At 54.1% G+C, this 19,626-nt stretch overlaps 1 protein-coding gene across 1 annotated transcript in view; it reads left to right on the top strand.

The window, feature by feature from the left end:
* Positions 1–19,626, top strand: part of Myo18b (myosin XVIIIB) — a 216,633-nt gene that overhangs the window by 51,192 nt on the left and 145,815 nt on the right. The window contains 8 exon segments of the mRNA XM_037198646.1: positions 1,686–1,776; positions 3,985–4,177; positions 6,300–6,380; positions 8,082–8,229; positions 11,148–11,307; positions 13,476–13,659; positions 14,418–14,637; positions 16,145–16,254. Coding sequence (XP_037054541.1) covers positions 1,686–1,776; positions 3,985–4,177; positions 6,300–6,380; positions 8,082–8,229; positions 11,148–11,307; positions 13,476–13,659; positions 14,418–14,637; positions 16,145–16,254 — 1,187 coding nt within the window.

Here is a 19,626-nt window from a genome sequence, read left to right as displayed (position 1 = left end):
TGCTGCACACATGTAGAAAGACGTGGGCACAGAATGCACACAAGATGGATGGGCAGACAGAAAGACAGACACACCACTTCTTGAGTCTGCGCTGGTCTGTCCAGCAAAGGTCTCAGAGACAGACATGAAGCAGACAAGGGACCAGTGTGCCTCAGATCAATGCTGTGAGGCTGTGGGTTGCCTAGCAACAGCCCAGGGCGGGGATGGAGATAAAGGGGAGATGGGAAACGCTTGGGAGCAGCAGAGGGCAGGCCGTGTAGAATGTGAATCGGGAGTGTTTTTCTTGAGGGGAAGTGGATTCTAAGTCTATGAAAGGAACAGGGTGGAGGGTCAGGATCTGTGACTGGCCGTTCTCCGCCGCACAGCCTCGTCCAGGCCAGCTGCTTTCACGGGACACACTTGTGCCCCTGTGTTCAGTCAAGTCTGAGACCTGCTAAGTTCCTCCATCCCCACCACTGGGGAGAGGTCTTCTCCTGTTTCCCACCCTTCCATGCCCACTCGGTCTTCTGTGCTGACGGAGTCCGATTGTCTTTGCTTGGATGACCAAGTTATCTCAACAAAGCGATGCTGGCCAATTCAAACAGTTGGAAGACTCTGTGAACCCAGAATGCTGTGCTGCTCAGAACATTTCACCTGAGTAAAATCTTAGGAGTGAAGTGACCGAGCCTGAGTATGAGCCTTGACTGCTTCCAGAGAAACAGGCACAATGAACATCATCCATGCTTCCATTCTGCGCCCGGTACCGGAGACTGAAAGCCCCGCCCCAGGCCTGGTTCCTCACTCTGGGGCACTCCCAGTCTCAGAAGGGAGACATAGTTTAAAATAATAAGGACCATGAAAGCAAAGTATAGGTATAAAGTATAAAGTGGACGCTTTATGCCCAGACCCGGGCTGGCGGTGGGCTGAAGGGCGGGGGTGCCAGGGCATCTCCATTAAGGTGCAACTCTGCAGTTGGCTCTCTGTACAAAGGAAGGGAGCTGGTCACATTCACCAGGGTTATTTGGGCTGAGTGCGCAATCAAGGGTCCCCCGTTCAAGGACACACTGCTAGTGACCTCGTACCCCCCTCCGGGCTCTGCCTCTTCAGGTTTCTGTCCTCTTGAGGTAGTACCACACTGAGGACTGAGCGTGGATTATGACACCACGTCCAAGATAGAGTGGTGTGTTGGTCACTTTTCTGTCACTGTGGTAAGACACCGTCACCAACGCAGCTGCTAAAAGAGAGCGTTCGGCATGGCGGCAGGTGACGGGCTGGGACAGCAGCAGAATGCTCACACCTCGAGCCCCAAGCACGGCAGAGAGAGCTAACGGGAATGGTTCCAGTCTTTTGAAACCTCAAAAGACCACACCTCCTCCCACAAGGTCACAGCTCCTAATCCTTCCCATGCAGTTCCACCAGCCGGAGACAGATATTCAAACGTGTTAGCCCACGGGGGCTATTCTTATCCAAAGATTTCAGTTGCTCCCCGAGGAACATCTGAGGCGTGGTGCATGCTTATGCTTGGGGACACTCTGGGGTTCCACTAGGGTGTTAGCGCCTTCCTTAAAGCCACGTGCACATTATTTGAGCCCTGAGGGATGTGGCTTCTCACTCCGGTGACCCTGGCTGCTCCCTGTCGATGCCCTTGGCCCTGGGAGAGGTCGTGACCTCTGAATACTGATCCTTTCCTGTCTCCCCAATCCCAGGGCTCAAGATGACCGGTGTGGAGTGTGTGGAGGGGATGGCCTCCGGCCTGTACCAAGAGCTCTTCGCGGCCGTGGTCTCTCTCATCAACAGGTAACAGGGGCCTTGCCAGGCTGAGCCCAGGCTGCCTGCTGTGCACAGTGGGCACAGACCAGGGACATTTTGTGGAAGAGGAGACTTTGAACAGAGGAGGGACTTCCAAGGCAGAGCTGGGTTTACATCTCACCCTTGCTGTGTGACTTCACCAAGTCCATTTACCTCTCTGGTCTCCGCAACTTGAAAGTCGCTGTTTCCTCCCGGCTCATTGGGACATTAGAAGGAGTGAGCAAGACATCGAAATCGGGTTCCAACGGTGAAAGTACCCATAGCAGGGCCTGGAAGCGCAGCTCAGTAGGTAGAGTTCTTCCTCCCAAGCCAGGGGATAAAGTTCAGAGCGTACCTAAAAAAAAAAAAAAAAAGGCATGAAGGCACACACCTGTATACACACCTGTAATCCCAGCGCTGGGGAGGGGAAGCCAGGCAGATCGTTGGTGAGCCAAAGCACTGAGCTCCACGTTTGGTGAGGAAACCTGCCTCAGAAGGTATGGAGATGAGCAACAAAAGATGCTGCCCAACATGAAACTCTGGCCTCTGTATACACATACAAAACACACGCATACAATACACATGCACGAATATACACGTGCACACCCATGTGCACACACCCATGCATGAGTGTGCACAGGCACACACACGCACACACACACGCACACACACGCACACACACCAACAAAACTTATGGATTTGGGAACACCTGCTGATTAGGCCGGCCCTAATGATTCCTGCTCACACCCGTCCAGTGCATCCCGATGGGATGGAAGCAGGTGTGGAGGGGGAGCCAGGAAGATGTCACCCTCAGCAGCTCTCTTCCAGCACGCTGCCCTTGTCATTTATTTTTCTAACTTCTCCTTTCTGGAGTGGGGGACGGGTAGGACAGAATGGCAGGGTGGCCTGCAGGGTGGCGGCAGTCCAGGGAGTGTGCCGGGCTGCTCCGAGCCCAGCGATCTCCAGAAGCCCGTTGAGCAGCTCCAGCCTGACCCGTGGGGAGCACGGGGAGGTGGCCCCTTCTCCGCAAGAGTGCACAGCATAATTAGACTTCTGAATCCTGTTAGGGATGAACCGCTGCTGCGTAGCAACCGAGCAGCCGGGCTCTCCAGTCGCCAGGGCCTTGGAATCAACTCCCTTGATCGCTGTCTGAGTAATTACCATCCGTCGGGCGGCGCGGGAACCTTATCTAGACACCGAGGGATCATGGTGCTTTGAGGAAGGGCGGCCGAGAGGTCACCTCTCCTGCCCCCGGCCTGCCGGCACCTCCACAATGGAGGCTTTGATGAGAAGGGAGGTCACCGGGCGGGTTTATGGACTACTCTTCAGGTGCCTGCCTCCCCAACTTCACCCTCCTCTCACACACATCTCCGCGGCGGCTGCCCCTCTTGACCATGTTTTGTAGATAGAAAAGTCCTCATAAGGAGAATGGAGAACTAAGGTTCAAAGCACGCTCTCCAGATCTGACGGCAGATGTTGCTGGTGGTGACGAGAGCGGGGGACTTTGATGAGCGCCAATCACAGGGCCAGCTGCATGGCCATGGCAGCAGGTGTGGTGTGACATCCCATTCTCCCAGAGGCCTTTGGAGCTAGCCTCTGCCTTTATCATTCCACAACCAAGCCCCAGAGAGGTCAGACGGCTCCCCAGAAACCCACAGCCCCTCTGTGGCGGAGCAGGATGGCAGCCCGGGCTTCAGAGTCTTTCCATCCTGCCTTTTAATTCAAGCAACCCAGGCTGTCTTCCCTGACAGAAGCATTGGGAGTGTCCAGGGAGGCGATAGCTCAAAACAAAAACAAAAACACCACACACACCTCTATAAAACACACACAGTATGGTTTCTCAGCTATGGAGTGCCATGGGGAAAGAGAGGGACTTTGTCAGGCGGCTTCTGACTCGGGGCCTGACGGAGAAGCCACATTTGCCGAAAGCTTGCTGCATCCCCACATCGAAGGACACACACTGTCACATAAACCCCACTTCCTTCACGGCAGCCCTGGACCAGCTCACTCCTGTCACCTTTTAACAGCTGGGCAAAGTCATGCTCAGAGAGGTTAAGTAACGTGCCTGGGGGTCACACAGCCTGTGAATGGTGAGCTTGGATTGGAAGCCAGATCGGCCAGATCTCCAAATCCGCCTAGAGTGCTGCCTCAGTTTCCCCATCTCTGCTTGAGCCAGCAGACTCCACGTGGACTCAGAGCCTTCCTCTTCTCCCCCAGATCTTTCTCCTCCCACCATCTGTCTATGGCCTCCATCATGGTGGTCGACTCTCCCGGCTTTCAGAATCCTCGGCACCAGGGCAAGGACCGGGCGGCCACCTTCGAGGAGCTGTGTTATAATTACACCCAGGAGCGTTTGCAGCTGCTGTTCCACCACAGGACCTTTGTCTCGACTCTGGAGAGATACCAAGAGGTGTGTGTTAGCTAGACCGGGGCCGCCCGGGCCCGGGCCCAGGGGTGAGGCCAAACAGGCGGGGTGAACGCCCACCCCGAGTGGTCCGTATCCCCTACAGAGCACCTTGCTCCAGCTCTGGCTTCCGCCACCCCTGCCCTGGTGCAGACGGCCCCTCACGAGCTGCTGCTGTGTACAGACACAAGGCTGACCACCCTTCGGGGGGTATGGGGGGGACAAGCAGCCATTTCTAACGGAGTCACAGGCGTATGCGCCTGGCCACAGGCCTTCTGTGGGGCCTTCCATAGACCGTTAGCTTGTGGGCCAGGAACACACAAGACCCAGTCGCCTCTGACCGGCCTTTCTTCCTGCGTCCGTGCTGGCCACCAGAGGCGGCACACTCAACTGTCAGCACAGAGGGACACACAAACCCTGCGTGTGTGTACAAAGAGAGCGTCTCCAGATGGACACAGCGTGTGTCCACTTCCTGGGTGATGATGAGGTCGGGACCCCAGGTGTGCCTGCAGGGAGTGCTCCTGCAGTGAGTGCTCCTGCAGCGAGTGCTCCCACAGCGAGTGCTCCCTCAGTAAGTGCTCCCTCAGCGAGTGCCCCACAGCGAGTGCTCCTGCATTAAGTGCTCCCCCAGTGAGTGCTCCTGCAGTGAGTGCTCCTGCATCGAGTGCTCCCCCAGTGAGTGCTCCTGCAGCAAGTGCTCTTCAGTGAGTGCTCCCTCAGTGAGTGCCCCCGCAGCGAGTGCTCCTGCAGCTAGTGCTCCTCCAGCGAGTGCTCCCCCAGTGAGTGCTCCCGCAGTGAGTGCTCCTCCAGTGAGTGCTCCTGCAGCGAGTACTCCCACAGAGAGTGCTCCCGCAGTGAGTGCTCCCGCAGTGAGTGCTCTGTCACGAGTGCTCCCCATGAGTGCTCCTCACCGAGTGCTCCTGCAGCGAGTGCTCCTGCAGTGAGTGCTCAGGGAGGTGATAGAAATGACCGTCTTGCCCTCTGTAGGGTAAGGGGCGCTGGAGTCGCAGCCACTCCTTCAGTTGGCGCCAACATGGATCAGGCACAAAAGAGTAATGATGGGTTGGCGAGTGTCACTTTGCATCTGGCTCTGGCATGGATTGGCTGTGTGGCCTTGGAAAGCCTGAGCGCCCTCTCTGACCCTTGATTTCATCACGTGGGGGAACCGAGGGTGATATTCCCACGGCTGCCCAATAAACTGCCTGGAAGACGCGGCACCGAGAGGCCCTTCCGCCACTGCTCAGAAAGTCTCCAGGGAACCAGGATGGCATTGGGTCTGGGCGTGGCTCTGGGGCCCGTGGTCCACTTCTGGGTCCACACCCCAAGCCATGTGTTTCTACACCCATGTCCATAACTGCACCAGTCACTGCAGCGGGCTGGGCGAGGCCACCCACCCAAGTGTCCAGTGCAAGATCGAGAAAACATGGCCGACGGGCTCTGTGGGACAGCACCCAATCTTCAGGATGTTAACTCTGGTGCCTGCCACAGCATGGGCGAACTCTGAGGACATTCTGCTAACGTGACACGAACCAGTCACTAAAGGATACTTACTGTGTGGTGCCTCCTATGTGGGGCGCCGACTGTGAAGTCACAGGGCCGGAGGTCAGATTATCTACAGATCTAGCCGCAGGAAGTGTGGGCAGCTGTGCAGTGAGTGGGCCGTTTCCATTTCACAGGGTGAAAACCGTCAGCACACATTAAAGGCTCTTATCCGGGCGGTGGTGGTGCACGCCTTTAAACCCAGCACTCGGGAGGCAGAGGCAGGCGGATCTCTGTGAGTTCGAGGCCAGCCTGGGCTACAGAGCGAGTTCCAGGACAGGCTCCAAAACTACACAGAGAAACCCTGTCTCAAACCTCTCCCCCCAAAAAGCGCTTATCAAACATTGTTAACGTGCACACTGTCGATTTTAAAAGTTCTGGGGGACAGTGGAGATGGTTGCATCCCAGCATCAGTGCCACCAATCTACAAACGGTCAGCAGGGCAAAGTTTCTGTTATGCACATTTCAGGACAATTTTAAAACTCACTTTGAAAGGATGGCTTAATAGAGTTGGAATTTTCACTTCTTTTTTTTTTTCTACCTACCAAGCTTACAGAGGGAACTAATGTCCACACCCTATGAATTTCAGGAAGGCATTCCTGTGCATGTTGACCTCCCAGAATCCTCCCCAGGAGCTACGGTGGCTGTTGTGGATCGGAACCCCTCCCAGGTAAGAGAGCCTCCAGGGCCCTGGGGCTCTCAGACATGAAACCACGGCGTACAGGCTTTGGGATGCCCGTTTTCCAAACTCTCTGAACCAGGATCCCCCGGGAATAGTTAGCGACATGGATTGGTGTGGGGTGTGGACATGGAGATGCCTTGGGGCCTGAGGCCTGCCACTCAGCTCTGTGCCGCCGAAATACCTTACACCAGACTCGTGTGGCCCAAACATGCCGGGCCTCCAGCGGCTCCCACACGGAGCCATCAGGATTCAGCGGCAGATCCTGGAGGGAGGGGACGACCTTGGAGGCAGACAGGCTTCGGTGGGAGAGGACTCAAACCAACACCGTTCTCAGTCCCCAGACCTAGTGATTAGTACCCCAGCCAGCTCACCCTTGTCGCAGACCTTTGACCTGTGACCCTGGCATCTTATTTTTATTTCCCGCACTTTGCTTTTTTGGTGTGAAAATTCGTGAGCTAAGGAGCAATGTAGGCCTGGGTTCCATCTTGATGGCCTCAAGCCCAGCTTTCCACCTCTCTCAGCCTCAGTTTCCATTTCTCCAAAGTGGGCACAGTGTGTTTCTCTGAGTGGGTATAACCTCACCAAAACGTTGAACAGGAAGCACCTTGTGACTGAGTGTGACAGAGGGGTCCTGTCAGGGGCGCTTCTGCCTTAGGATGCGCCAGGCTGCACTTCCTCATCCTGTCTCCTGCTGACCAGGACAGTTGCCATGGCTCCTCCTGGGGGTACCAACCGCCCTTGTGAAGCCTCCTCCTCCTCCACAGCCCTGGGGAGTGGCTGCGTGCTGAGCCCCCCATTAGAAGGTCTGGAGCTGTTCTCACTGTACAGGTTTCCTTACCTGTCCATCATCTGTGTGGAAGGGTCAGCTGGGAGAGTGCAGTGGTCAGAGGGACCTGAGCTGTGGCTTCTGAGGGCCTCTCTCGGGGATGGACCAACTTGTCCATCTTGAACCCAGTGATGAAGGCCAACGGTCCTCTAGGCTTTGTCCCTGGGGACCACCATGCAACCCTGAATATGTCCCTTGATCTCTCCAGGCTTTAGAGACTGAAAGGTCAGCCCAGGGCCCCAGGCACACAGGGTTGGCTGATATTGCCACATCCCCTGCCCCCATCACTACTCGGCCCATTGTGTTCTTGTGCCAACTAAGACCTCACCAGGTCTCTCTCGTATACCAACAGGCAAACCCATAGGTTTCCTGGAAGGTTGCTGTGGTTAGCTTTAAAATTCCACGTCTGCTATGAAATCAAGTTCATGTTCTCTAGAATATTCCTTGAGTGCTTATCTCTTTAAATTTATGCCCTGAGGTCTCAGTATAATAAAATACCAAGATTTCTAAGAGGGAGCGATATGTTGGGCTGGCTGTGCGCATACCCCAGCTCCCTGTGTGTGTGTGGGAGGGAGAATTACAGGCAGTCACATCCTTCTTAAATCCCCAGGGCAGCCCTCCGGGGAAGGCCTGTCCAGGCTCCGTTTTACACCCGAGGAAACAAGTCTCAGAGGGGTGCAGTAGATTTTGGGGGGTCATACGTGAGTTAAAGATGGAGGCAGGAGGTTTCGGGTCCTTCGCAGACAGTGCTTGGCTTCAGCAGGGAGAGTGCAGCCCGAGCAGGATCACAGGACCCTCCAGGCATGCTTAGTCCCGAGGGCTGGGAGGAGACACCCCCAACTGACTCTCAGCATCTTCCACAGGTCCACTTCCCAGCTGGAAGAGGGGCTGAGGATGCCGGGGGCCTCTTCTGGGTCTTGGATGAAGAAGTCCGGGTGGAAGGGTCCAGTGACAGTGTGGTACTTGAGCGTCTACGCGCAGCCTTTGAGAAGAAGGAGGCTGAGGCTGATGGTAAGGAGGCAGGGGGTGGGGATGGGGGTGAGTCCTGCCTTGTGGGAGTCTGTCTATACCAGCAGGGAGAGGCTCCGCCCTTCTTTGCTAGGCAATCACAATGCCTGGGGCTGTTTTAGGAGGTTACAAGCATGTGCTAACGTCTATTAAATGCAGGGGGCAACAATCAGGTTAAATACAATGTTTACACATATACGCATACCCGTGTGATGTAGGCCTGCGTATTAGTAACATGGTCTCCCTGTCTGTACATTGTAACACTCATAAAACAGGATTACATGCACACACACACACACACACACACACACACACACACACACACACACACCCCTACCACAGTATAATGTAGCCAGGGAAATCCCAGAGAAACTCCACAGCATGCTGTTTGAACCTCTAGCCTCTAAAACTGTGAAGTTAAAAAGATCTTTTTAAAAATACAGGAGCCTGTCCTAGGCTAGGGTTACAAAAAGGGAGCAGTGCACAGTTATGTGAACCTCTCTGTGGCTCCTCGAATGTGCCATGGGCACCCCCACCCGGGGGCTGGGTACTGTCAGTTCCGTCCGTGCGCCAGGGCACCCTTCCACCTCATCCCAGCACGATGGGTGGACTTCCCCACGTCCTTTGAGCCTCGGGTCCTCTCCGCCCACCACCTTGTGTAAAACAATACCCCGTCTTATCTGCACTCCTTTATTCTTCTCTGCTTCCTGACCTCACACGCTTTCTCATCAGGCATGCCCATCTCAGGCTAGGCCAGCTCGTTGGGGATGAGAGCTGGGCTGGTTCCCTCAAGGGGCAGGCCCTAGAATAGCCCTGGTGTGATTAGGTGCACAGGTTCTTGACACAAAGTTGATGAATATGTGAAAACTCAATGATGTGGAGCCAATGAAATGAAAGTTTTCAAACGCAAAAGCCATCTGCATCCCGACTTTAAAGCAAAGGAGACTGGAAGTCGGGTCAGATGGAGAAGGTGTCTTGTGGAGCGTGGCTGGGGTAGGAAGGGACCCACTGATGTCTGCAAACCTTCCTTCACGTAGTCTTGATTGTCCAATCCCAGAATCTCTGAGCCAGACGCCCTAAGGCTCTCTGTTCCCAGGGGGAGACTGTCCTTTGTCCTGAATGGACCAAGAGAGACACATTGATTCAGGCATTTTGGTTTCAAAGGCTTTTCCCCCGCTCCAGATCTTTCTAATGAGCTCTGAGCTCCTGAGAACAAAATCTGGGGTAGACACTCTGACCTCAGCTGAGTGTCCTCACACAGGCTAGTGGGCCTGTCTTTGTTCTATTGCTGTGAAGAGACCACAATTGCCACAGCTCTTATCAAAGAAAGCATTTAACTGGGGCTGGCTAACAGTTCAGAAGTTCAGTTCATTTTCATTATAGCGAGGAGCATGGCGGCATGCAGGCAGACATGGTGCTGGAGAAGTAGCTGAGATCCAGATCCACAGACAGCAGGAAGAGAGAGACTCTTGGCTTGGAATGGGCTTTTTGAAACCTCAAGGGCCACCCCAGTGACACACTTCCTCCAACAAGGCCACACCTCCTAATCCTTCAAATAGTGCCACTCCCTGATGACCAAGTATTCAAATCTATGAGCCTTAATGGGGGCCATTCTTAAACCACCACAGAGCCCAACAATGGTTGGAGGAGCCCCAAAGGAACCTGTGTCCCTAGACAGTCATATCATATGCATTCTGTGCTAAGGGCTGAACAGAAAGGGCTGAAGGACCCTGTCTGGAGATCTAGTCTTATGGGGGAGTTAATGAAGGATGGAAACAATATAAGACAAGGCTTTATCTCTCGTAGCATCCATCCATCCACCTACCCATCCACCCACCCATCCACCACCCACCCACCCACCCACCCACCACCCACCCACCCATCCATCCACCCATCCACCCACCCACCCATCCACCCACCCATCCATCCATCCATCCATCCATCCATCCATCCATCCATCCATCCACCCACCCACCCACCCATCCACCCATCCACCCATCCACCCACCCATCCACCCATCCATCCATCCACCCATCCACCCACCCACCCACCCATCCATCCACCCACCCACCCACCCACCCACCCACCCACCCATCCATCCACCCACCACCCATCCACACACACCCATCCATCCATCCATCCATCCATCCATCCATCCATCCATCCATCTATCCATCCCTCCATCCCCAATGCTTCCTACAATCCATATGCCAAGCGAGACCCTGAGCACTAAGGAGAGAGAGAAAAACACTTTGTGATTCTGAAGCATCACCCGGAGGTTAACTTTAGTAAACAGTGGTGGCGATGCAGCCGCTTGCTGAGTGCCACGTGGCAGCTAAATGCTTTATGCATCCTTTGCCTCTCACCCACCTTGGGAGGAATGCATTATTGAAGCCCCACTTTGCAGACCAGAGAGCTAAGGCTCAGAGAGACTCTCTGGCTCAGGCCCGTTTGCACGGTAATTCATTACAGTGAGTTCGAATTCCCTCTCACCCTAAGACGGGGGCCATTAATGTGTCTATCCGTCAAGGGGCTGGGGCCAGTATCACCCAAACGAGCCTCTGTTCGATACTTCAGACAGTTTTAGATTGCACAGGGATGCATGTTTTAAAGTATTTCACAGCTACTTATCTCCATGCATGGTAGGAAAGAAATGGTGCTTATGTACACCAGGCTAAGGGTCAAATGCTTCTTTTTCAAAGAATGTGCTTGTGTGTTCTCTAATGTTTGGGCAAAATAAGTGTCTGGGTCTTAAGAACACAGAAAGGAACAGACCTGGAAGTGATATGTGCACCGGGGACCTGCCGGCTTTAGCTATCTAGAGCCACACTGACTGTTTTTAAATTTGGTGGTGGGGTATGTGAACAGAGTGCACGTGTTTCCTGCGGATCCCCACCACTCATGCTCCGGTCTGATTCCAGGGCCCCCCGTGCTGCGGACCTGCGAGCAGCCCCTTCAGTGTGAGCTATTCCACCAGCTGGGACGGGACCCTGTGCGCTACGACCTCACGGGCTGGCTTCGCAGAGCCAAGCCCAACCTCTCAGCCCTGGAGGCCCCCCAGGTCCTGCAGCAGTCACAGAGGTGAGCCGAGCTAGGCGTGGGACAGGGCAGGTGCGTCAGCCCCCTGCAGCTGCTCCCGTCCAGCAACAACCCAGTGAGCATCGGCAGTCTAGAAATCCCATCCTGTCCGCAGCGGCACGATGGCCATGACTCCAATTGGAGTAGTACAATGTCTCCCCCGGGGCCAGAGCAGACCCAGTGGCAGAGCGGAGCAGGCCTCCGGGGGAGTCAGCTCACAGCGGAAAAAGCCGTGTCTCTCTCTGTTTTGGCTTTCCACCTTTCATTAAGTATCCGAGAGACGATGTGACTGGAGTAACTTTTATGGACATTCCAGAACCCAGGGGCTCATAAAACCAAAATGATATGTTTTGTAGCAGTAGAAAAGGCTCTTTGCACTCCCTGCTCGCTCGTCCCAGAAGCACTAGCCGGAGGCCTGCAGCCATCCAGACTCCACTTCCAGGTTAATAGAAAACGCTTGCTTTGCCAGGCTGCGAGCCGCTCAGGTTCAACGCTGGGAGCCCAGTGGGGCAGAGGCAGGCAGAGGAGGAGGGACTAGCGTCTCAGGTAGGCAGACTGATGGGAAGGGGTGTATGCCGACTGCCTACTGTGTGCTCTGTCTTATCACTCTTTGGAGGAACGCTGCATCCTCAGCTCCGTTTTACAGATGGGGAAGCACGTCCCCAGGGGTGACGTTCCTTTCTTTTTTTGAACATGGAGTTGACTCTGCTGGCAGAGCTGGGGTACGGCTCGAACCTCGATGATGCTCAGGGAAGCTCTTATGGTCAGAGGTCATTGGAACTCCCAAACCCAGAAGGCCACAGGGGTTTATGGCTTTAGCAAAGAAACCAGATGGAGAATGAGGCAAAAGGAGGGTTAGTGAGTGGGGATCTGGGACACAGGGCTCAAGCCCTAGATCCATCCTTGGTTGTGGTGGTGAGCAGTCACTCTCTCCCGTGGCTCCCTCCACCATACCAACCAGGAGAGTCAGCAGGCTCGTGGCTCCTGGGTGCTGCCTCAGCGTCCTGCTTAGACCCTGATGTCAGCACCGAATGCCACACCTCTGCCGAGTCTTGCCACCCGATCACGCTTTTATCCATTTCGCACACCTCTGGCTCCCATGGTCTGGATCACGTGTCTCTAGGGCTGGGCCTGGAGTGTGACCTGGGTTTTTGGGTAGTAACAAAAGATCCCCCAATGCTTCACGGGGAGACAGGGTTGGTGGCACGTGGCAGGCACCACGGCTCTGGCTCCTAGCCCCTTTTCTTCTTTCTGCCTAGCCACCTTTTTCTTTTTGAAAAAAAAAAATAACCCTGATATGTTATTTAAAATTGTGATGCAGGATTATATGAGGCCATTTTCCTGGCCCCCGTGTGGACTGCTCTGTCTGAGGGGTTGGAAGGCAGCCACTCCATAGCGTAGATGTGCTTTGGTCCTGCTCGTCTTCCTCTACCTCATGGTCTTCTCCTCCCATTGGCACTCTTCGCTCCCAGATGGATTTGCTTCTGTTGTGCTGTGTCATAGATCAGAACATACATGACCTTATGTTTGTATCAGGGCTGGGACCCACAAACGAGAGAGAACAGTGGCTCTGTCTTTCTGGGACTGACTGGGGTCTTTGAATGTGATTGTTTCCAGTTATAGTTACTTTGCTGCAGATGGCCTAACTCCATTCTTCTTCACGGATACAAAGTGTTCTGTTGTCATACAAGCCGCATTTCTTTATCCACTCCTCTGTTGGGCACCTAGGTTGGTTCCGTATCTCTGCCCTTGAGCAAGGCCAGCTTGCATTCATGAGGGAGCCTTAGGAGCCAGGCACCCTCAAAATATGTGTTGGAAGAGGCCAGTTGTGGGGAGGCAGAGGGAGGGTGGAGACTGCCCGGGTGTGAGTCTGGCCACTTCATTATTAATCTTGTAGCCATGAGTCTTTCCTTCCTACAGTCATACAGTTGGCACCTACTGTATACCTGGCCGGTTCTAGGGATCGTTAACATGACTATACCTGCAGGATAGGGAGGCTCTGTGGGATTGCCAGGAGGGAGACTCTCATGGGCAGTGAACAGAGGGCTGCTCTGGAAGGAGCCAACGTTTCTGAGACAGGAGGGTTGTGAATAGAGGGGCTTATGCCTTTCTTTCCACAGGGGTGAGCTTGCCAGAGAGTCCCTTGCTACCCTGTCTCTCTTCCTCACTAGGGAGGAGCTGCAGAACCTCTTCCAGGCCCGGGCCAAGCTGCCCCCTGTGTGCCGAGCGGTGGCAGGGCTCGAGGGCACCTCTCAGCAGGCGCTGCACCGGGGGCGTGTGGTACGGAGGGCTTTCGCCAGCAACACTGCCGCCCTGAAGAGGAAGGCTCCCTGTGCCCAGATCAAGCTGCAGGTGGTGAGTGAGGGAGCCAGGCTATGACCCGTGTGACCTTGGACTTCCATGACAGGGGCCACCACCCCAGCAGGTTGCTCACTTCTACCGTGCCCTGCAAAACCACAGGGGTAGGTTTCCCCCATTCTGCCGAGAGGGACACAGGGAAGGGTGGCCATTGGCCACCCCTGAGAAGTGACTCGCCCAGGTCCAAGGCCAGCACCTTGGGTGTTTGATGCTGAGCTGAGGACCTTGGGGTGGGGGTACCCATGGGTCACCATTGCCTCTTGTCTGTGCTGTCAGACAAGTTCCACCTGCCCTTCTTCCTGGGATACCCCCTCTGGTGGGGTGCAGGCAGCAGGATCTAGCACCCATGTGAACATGCTACCTTAGCCTGAGAACGAATGTGAGCATCGGATTGGTCGCTGGTCAGGCTGAGTGTGAATGAGAACTGCAATTGCAGATTGAGGACCGTGGGAAGGATGTGTTTGAAGAATGAGACTCTCACAGAGTATTAGTCCCAAGTACTAAGTCCTAGATTCCAGTCATAGTTCCTCTGCTGGAATCTAGGACTCTGTGACCTAGTCCCACTCACTGGCCTCTCCCATGCCTCAGTTTCTCCAACTGTGTCCACCAGGCCCCTTATCTCTCCTGAACATAAGCACAAGGTCTGGGGTGTGGGACCCAGAGAGTCCCCAAGGATGTCCAGGCCTTGCTCAGTGTGTGCCTGTCTGCGTCTCCCTGAGACATCGGCTCTGATTCCCTGTCCGATTTGGTTCCAGGATGCTCTCATCAGCTTGCTGAGCCGGTCACGGCTGCACTTCATCCACTGTCTTGTGCCAACCTCAGTGAAAAGCAAGAATGAGCAGGTGACTCCATCGCCACCACAGCCTGGTGGAGACCAAGGTGGAGCCAACGAGTCCCCAGCTCTGGACATCCCGGCACTGAGGGTTCAACTCGCAGGCTCTCATATTCTAGAGGCATTGCGACTGCACAGGGCAGGTAAGAGACAGATGGGAACAAGGTGCCCTGGTCCTGGCAGTACCCGCTATGCGCCAGTCAGCCACAGGACAGGGACACTCACTATGTGTCAGATAGTCACGAAACAGGAGCACCCACGATGTGCCCCCGAGCTGTGCACACAGTGAGAAAAGTTGCGTCTGCCTGCCTCCCATTTTACAGATGAAGCAACTGAGGTTCAAAATACTGATGGACACCTCAGGGTCACACTGTAAGGACAAAGGCAGGGAGGCACAGGAACTGGGGTTCCAGGGAGTGGGGTCCGGCAGGATGCGGAGCTGACACTCCACCAGGAGACGTCACGGCCGCCTTCACTGGCCACTCAGCTTCTGCCAGGTACAGCTGGCTGGTGGAGTGGCGGGGGAAATGTGGGGATTTAGGCGCAGGAAAGAGTTCAGATCTGTTCAGTATGCAACCCCGCGCCTGCAGTTTCTGCTGCTGGTTAATCTCGTGCATCGGGTTTGATCTGAAATCACCCCGCCGTTTTCTACCACTCGGCTTTCGAAGGTCTGTGCTCAGCCGCTCTCTGCAGAGGCCGGGTGGCAGTCACATGCGGCCTGTTTGTATAACGTCCTGCAGTCTCTGATGTCTTGTGGTTGCTGCAAACCCCATGTCCATAGTGGGACTGTGGACACAGGGTATTTGACAGAGAATCTGGGGGGTCCTTAAAGGCAAAGCTGAGATCCCATCTCCCCACTGCACACCAAGAACACCAGCACAGGCAGAGGGAGGGGAATAACGTCACAGGGGAAAGAAAGGAGTTCCCAGCTGGCAGCCAGGCCCCTCAGGCAATAGACCTGCCTGGCTGGTAGCAGGCATGGTTGCATCATTGTGTGTGTGTGTGTGTGTGTGTGTGTGTGTGTGTGTGTATATACATATATATATATATATATGTGCATGTATGTGATTGTGTCTGTGTGTTCATGAGTTTGTGTGTATTCATGTATGTGAATATATATGTGTGTGTGTGTTCATGAGTTTGTGTGTGTGTGTGTGGTGTTGTAGTATGTGTGTGTGATGTGTTTGTGTCTGTATGAGTATGCGTGTGTCTGGTGTGTATGTGATATGTGTATACGTGATGTGTATGGTGTGATGTGTGTGATGTGTGTATATGTGTGTGGTATGTGATGTGTGTGGCATCTCCTGTCTGTGTCCAGTACTTTTCTCGCCCCTTAGATTATATGGGAAGCATGATGCCCTGGCCAGCGTACAAAGGCTTTAACGATCTGTCCCGCGGGGTGAACAGAGATGCATGTCCTGTGGGACACTGGAGGGAAGGGGTACTAGAGAGCTACTGAGAGAGAATTATCCGAGAGAAAGCCCTAGGAAGATGCTGTAGAGTTTTCCAGAAGGTCTTGCTGAGGAGGGGGTCTTGTACAAAGATGTCCCAGAGCAGGAACATGAGAGCAACATCCAGCGTTGACTGAGCATTACCTGCCAGAGCACTGCCTGTGTCTTCCCGCCCGTGACTGCGTGCTCTGTCCCCCAGGTTACGCTGAACACATGGGGCTCGCTCAGTTCCGCCGTCGGTTCCAGGTGCTGGACCCTCCGCTGCTGAAGAGGCTTGACTTGACCTCCGAGGGACTGGATGAGAGGAAGGTATGTGGAGTTGGCTCCCGAGCAGGAGGAGGCCTGATGCTCCCGTGGGGGCCACAGAGCCTGTTCTGTTTGGATTGCTCAAGGGCAGCGGGAGCATGAGGGATCTGAAAGGGAGGCCTTGGGGGGCAGTGTGGAGAGCCGGTGATTTGTGGCAGACCTCAGCCCTAGACTGCATCCCTACCCAGAATGCTCTCCTGAAACCTCCCTGAGGATGCACAGAAAAGAATAAGAGGAAAGAGGATGGCATGTCCTGTGTCCCGCCTCACAAGGACTGTGCAGCACAAAACCCAAGGGGACCGGTTCAGCACGCTGAGGTGGCCTGTGGGAGTGTTTGAGGAGGACATCACATGAGAGTGTAATGAACAGGCGTCTCAGGGCCTTTGCACTGGCTGTCCCCTCTCCAGGGGACACTCTCTGATGTACCCTTTGCTATCCAGCCCCAGCTCAGGGACACTCACCACTGAGTCCTCTTGTCCTGATGTCTCAGGAGTCCCTGGGCTTAACTGAAACTGTTTCCCAGCAAGTACTCACTAATTTTAACCAGATGGATGAATGCACATGCGTGCATATGCGCACACAAGTGTGCATAAGTGGATTGAGTGCATACATGCACACAGACACACAGGCACGTACAAGACATGCTTGTACACACACATAGACACACACACACACACACACACACACACACGCACACAATCTATCTGTATACTTTTACCCTTGGAGATGAAGCAAATGTCAGGCCCTTAGAAATGAATTCCACGGCTGTTCATGGGCTTGTTCCTTGAAAGGCAGCTTCTAAATTCCAGGGGTGGGGTTTGATGGAAGAATGTGGATCTCGGGGTCAGATATGTGTGACTTCAGTTATCACTCGGGTAAGCGACTCTCCGCCTCAGTCTCTTCACCTCTGGAGTAGGGACAGCAGCAGCAGCTGCCTCCATCAGTACTCTGAAGATAAGATATTGTAGAGTAGCTGATGTGTTCTACACAGGTCCCGGCACATGGGGGGGGGGGCTCACTCACATTAACTGCTTCTATCAATAGCAGCAGCCGTGGTGGTGGCTGCAGCATCTTTCAGGGTCAGGCTGAAGGGTGGTTGATCCACAAACTTTATTCACAGTCCCACTGAACCATCGTGTGTGTGTGTGTGTGTGTGTGTGTGTGTGTGTGTGTGTGTCCAAGTGTACTTGGAATCCTCCACACTGCCATCCTCAGTGAACCATGAGGTTGGAGGGGTAAACAGAGTTACAGTCTTAGGCCCCTTGGTTTCTGGTCACTGTCCCAGGACACAGGGCACCTCCAGCAGGATACACAGATCCTTCTGTGTGAATCTCCCTGCCCTCTGAGTCAGCTGTCTCCTCTCTGTTTGGCCGCACAGTTTGGAAGCCCCGTCATTTGGTTTGGCTCTTAACCAATCAGCATGTGAGGTCTTTTCTCCTTGGCCCCTGCATGCTCCATCACCACACAGAGGGTCCATAGTCTGGAGACTCTGGGGCTCCCGCGCAGTTGGAAATGAGGCAGGCTGGGGGTGTGGAGGAGCTTCCTGTGGGGGCGACGAGAACGGCTCATGGCAGTGTTTGGACTCTGGACAAGTCGGCAGGATTCTGTTGCAGCTAAGCTGAATCCACCTCCACACACACTCCAGGCGCCAGAGGATGGAAAATTACTGGTGCAATGGACTTGGTTGGGAGTATTTTATGCTTCTCTCTCTCTCTCTCTTTTATATATATATATTTGTTCACAAATTTCATTTGCTGGGGCATAGAATTTTGGTAGCAAAGAAAGAAAACACCATCCTGTCTCCTATGAAAATGCTGATAAATATTCATTTGTCAGGCAACGTGATGGGCTATGAATTATACATGAGCATGTGCTCTGGTGGGCAAGCCGGCAGGCTCTGCACACAGAGTGGTTAAGACCTCAGGATTCAGTGAGACACATCTGACAGCGGGAAAAGGTCAATGTCGACATTAGACACTAGACGGCGGCAGAGGGGATTCTTTCCAGGGTGGAAAATGAGCCCTAGTGAGTCCCCCTCGCCCCTGATTTGTGGTGTCTTTGCAAGCTGTGCCGGCTCCTCTGAGAAGTGATCTCATTCTGGGTACCTGCACTCTGGCATCACAAAATAGTCTCCTGGTGTTGGGGTGCATGCCTGTGATCCTAACACTAAGGAAGTAGAAACAGAAAGATCAGGAGTTCACACCCATCCCCAAGGCACGGGAGTTCACACTCATCCCCCAAGGTACAAGGTGGTCGAGTTACAGCCTGAGACAGTGTTCCAAAACAAAGCTTTCTGCTCAGGGAATTAGTTTCTCAGCAGAGGTGGCTGAAACAGGACTGTGGAGCCAGGCAGGAATAGAGCTGGGACTCAAACCCAGACTCTCAGCCTGGGTCCTTATGCAGAGCATTAAAAATAATTATTATAGGCAGGGAGATTGCTCACCCGTGAAGAGGACCCAGGTTCAGTTCCCAGCAGCCACACTGGGCAGCTCACCACCCCCAGTAACTCCAGCTCTGGGGGATCCAATACCTTCTTTTGGCTTCCATGGCATCTGCCTGTACCTGGTGCACATGCGCTCACTCAGACACACAGACACATTCATATAAAATGAATTAAAAACATGGCGGTGACTATAGTTGTTCCCCTTTTCTCGCTGCGAGGACCTGATGAGGAGCAGCTGAAGGGAGGAAGCTCTGGGCACAGACCGTCATGGCAGAGGAAGAAGGTGGTGGAGGTGGACGTGTTTCTTGCCCTTGGCAGCTGGACATGGAGCTGCTTGCTCAGTATCCACCTGAGTTCAGTTCTTTCCCCTCATCCTCACCCCAGAGGGAGCTGTCCACACTGGGTGTGCTGAACTTGCTGCCCTGGTCCTGTGGAGCTCAGTCCTCTGCAAATTAATTCCACCACCTTTCTCTGTCGTTTGCTGGGTCCTGGCCTCTGGGTGGCTCTTCTTTTCTCCATCGCATGAGTCACTTCCGCCACATATGTGGAGTGTCCGTTGGCATGCCTCTTGGTACGCATGCTGCTTAGTCGGCACCCTGGGGCTTAAATGAAGCAATCTACCTACCGTGAGGTGGTCAATGTGCAAGGGAGGGACTCATGAGTTCAAGACAAGCGAGCATTAGAGCTAGAGGTTTTGACTTCAAATTGTATCTTCTTCCCTGGCTTTCCGAGGGTTGACACCTCTTACCTGGTAACTGTCTGAACTAAGGCAAACAGAAAGCAGCGTCCAGCACAGCCCTGAGGTATTCTCAGGACTTCACAGCCTCATGTTAGACTCCACTCCATAGTCTTCCCGGCTACACCTTCCCGCCGACATCCCGGACCCAGGAAGCTCTTGACAGAACTCTGGGGCAGAATTTTTCTATCTAATT

The sequence above is a fragment of the Peromyscus leucopus genome, chromosome 23 (genome assembly GCF_004664715.2).
Source record: "Peromyscus leucopus breed LL Stock chromosome 23, UCI_PerLeu_2.1, whole genome shotgun sequence".
Classification (NCBI taxonomy): Eukaryota; Metazoa; Chordata; class Mammalia; order Rodentia; family Cricetidae; genus Peromyscus; species Peromyscus leucopus.
The sequence above is the reverse complement of the archived record's forward strand: the minus strand, read 5'-3'. Positions and strand labels throughout refer to the sequence as shown.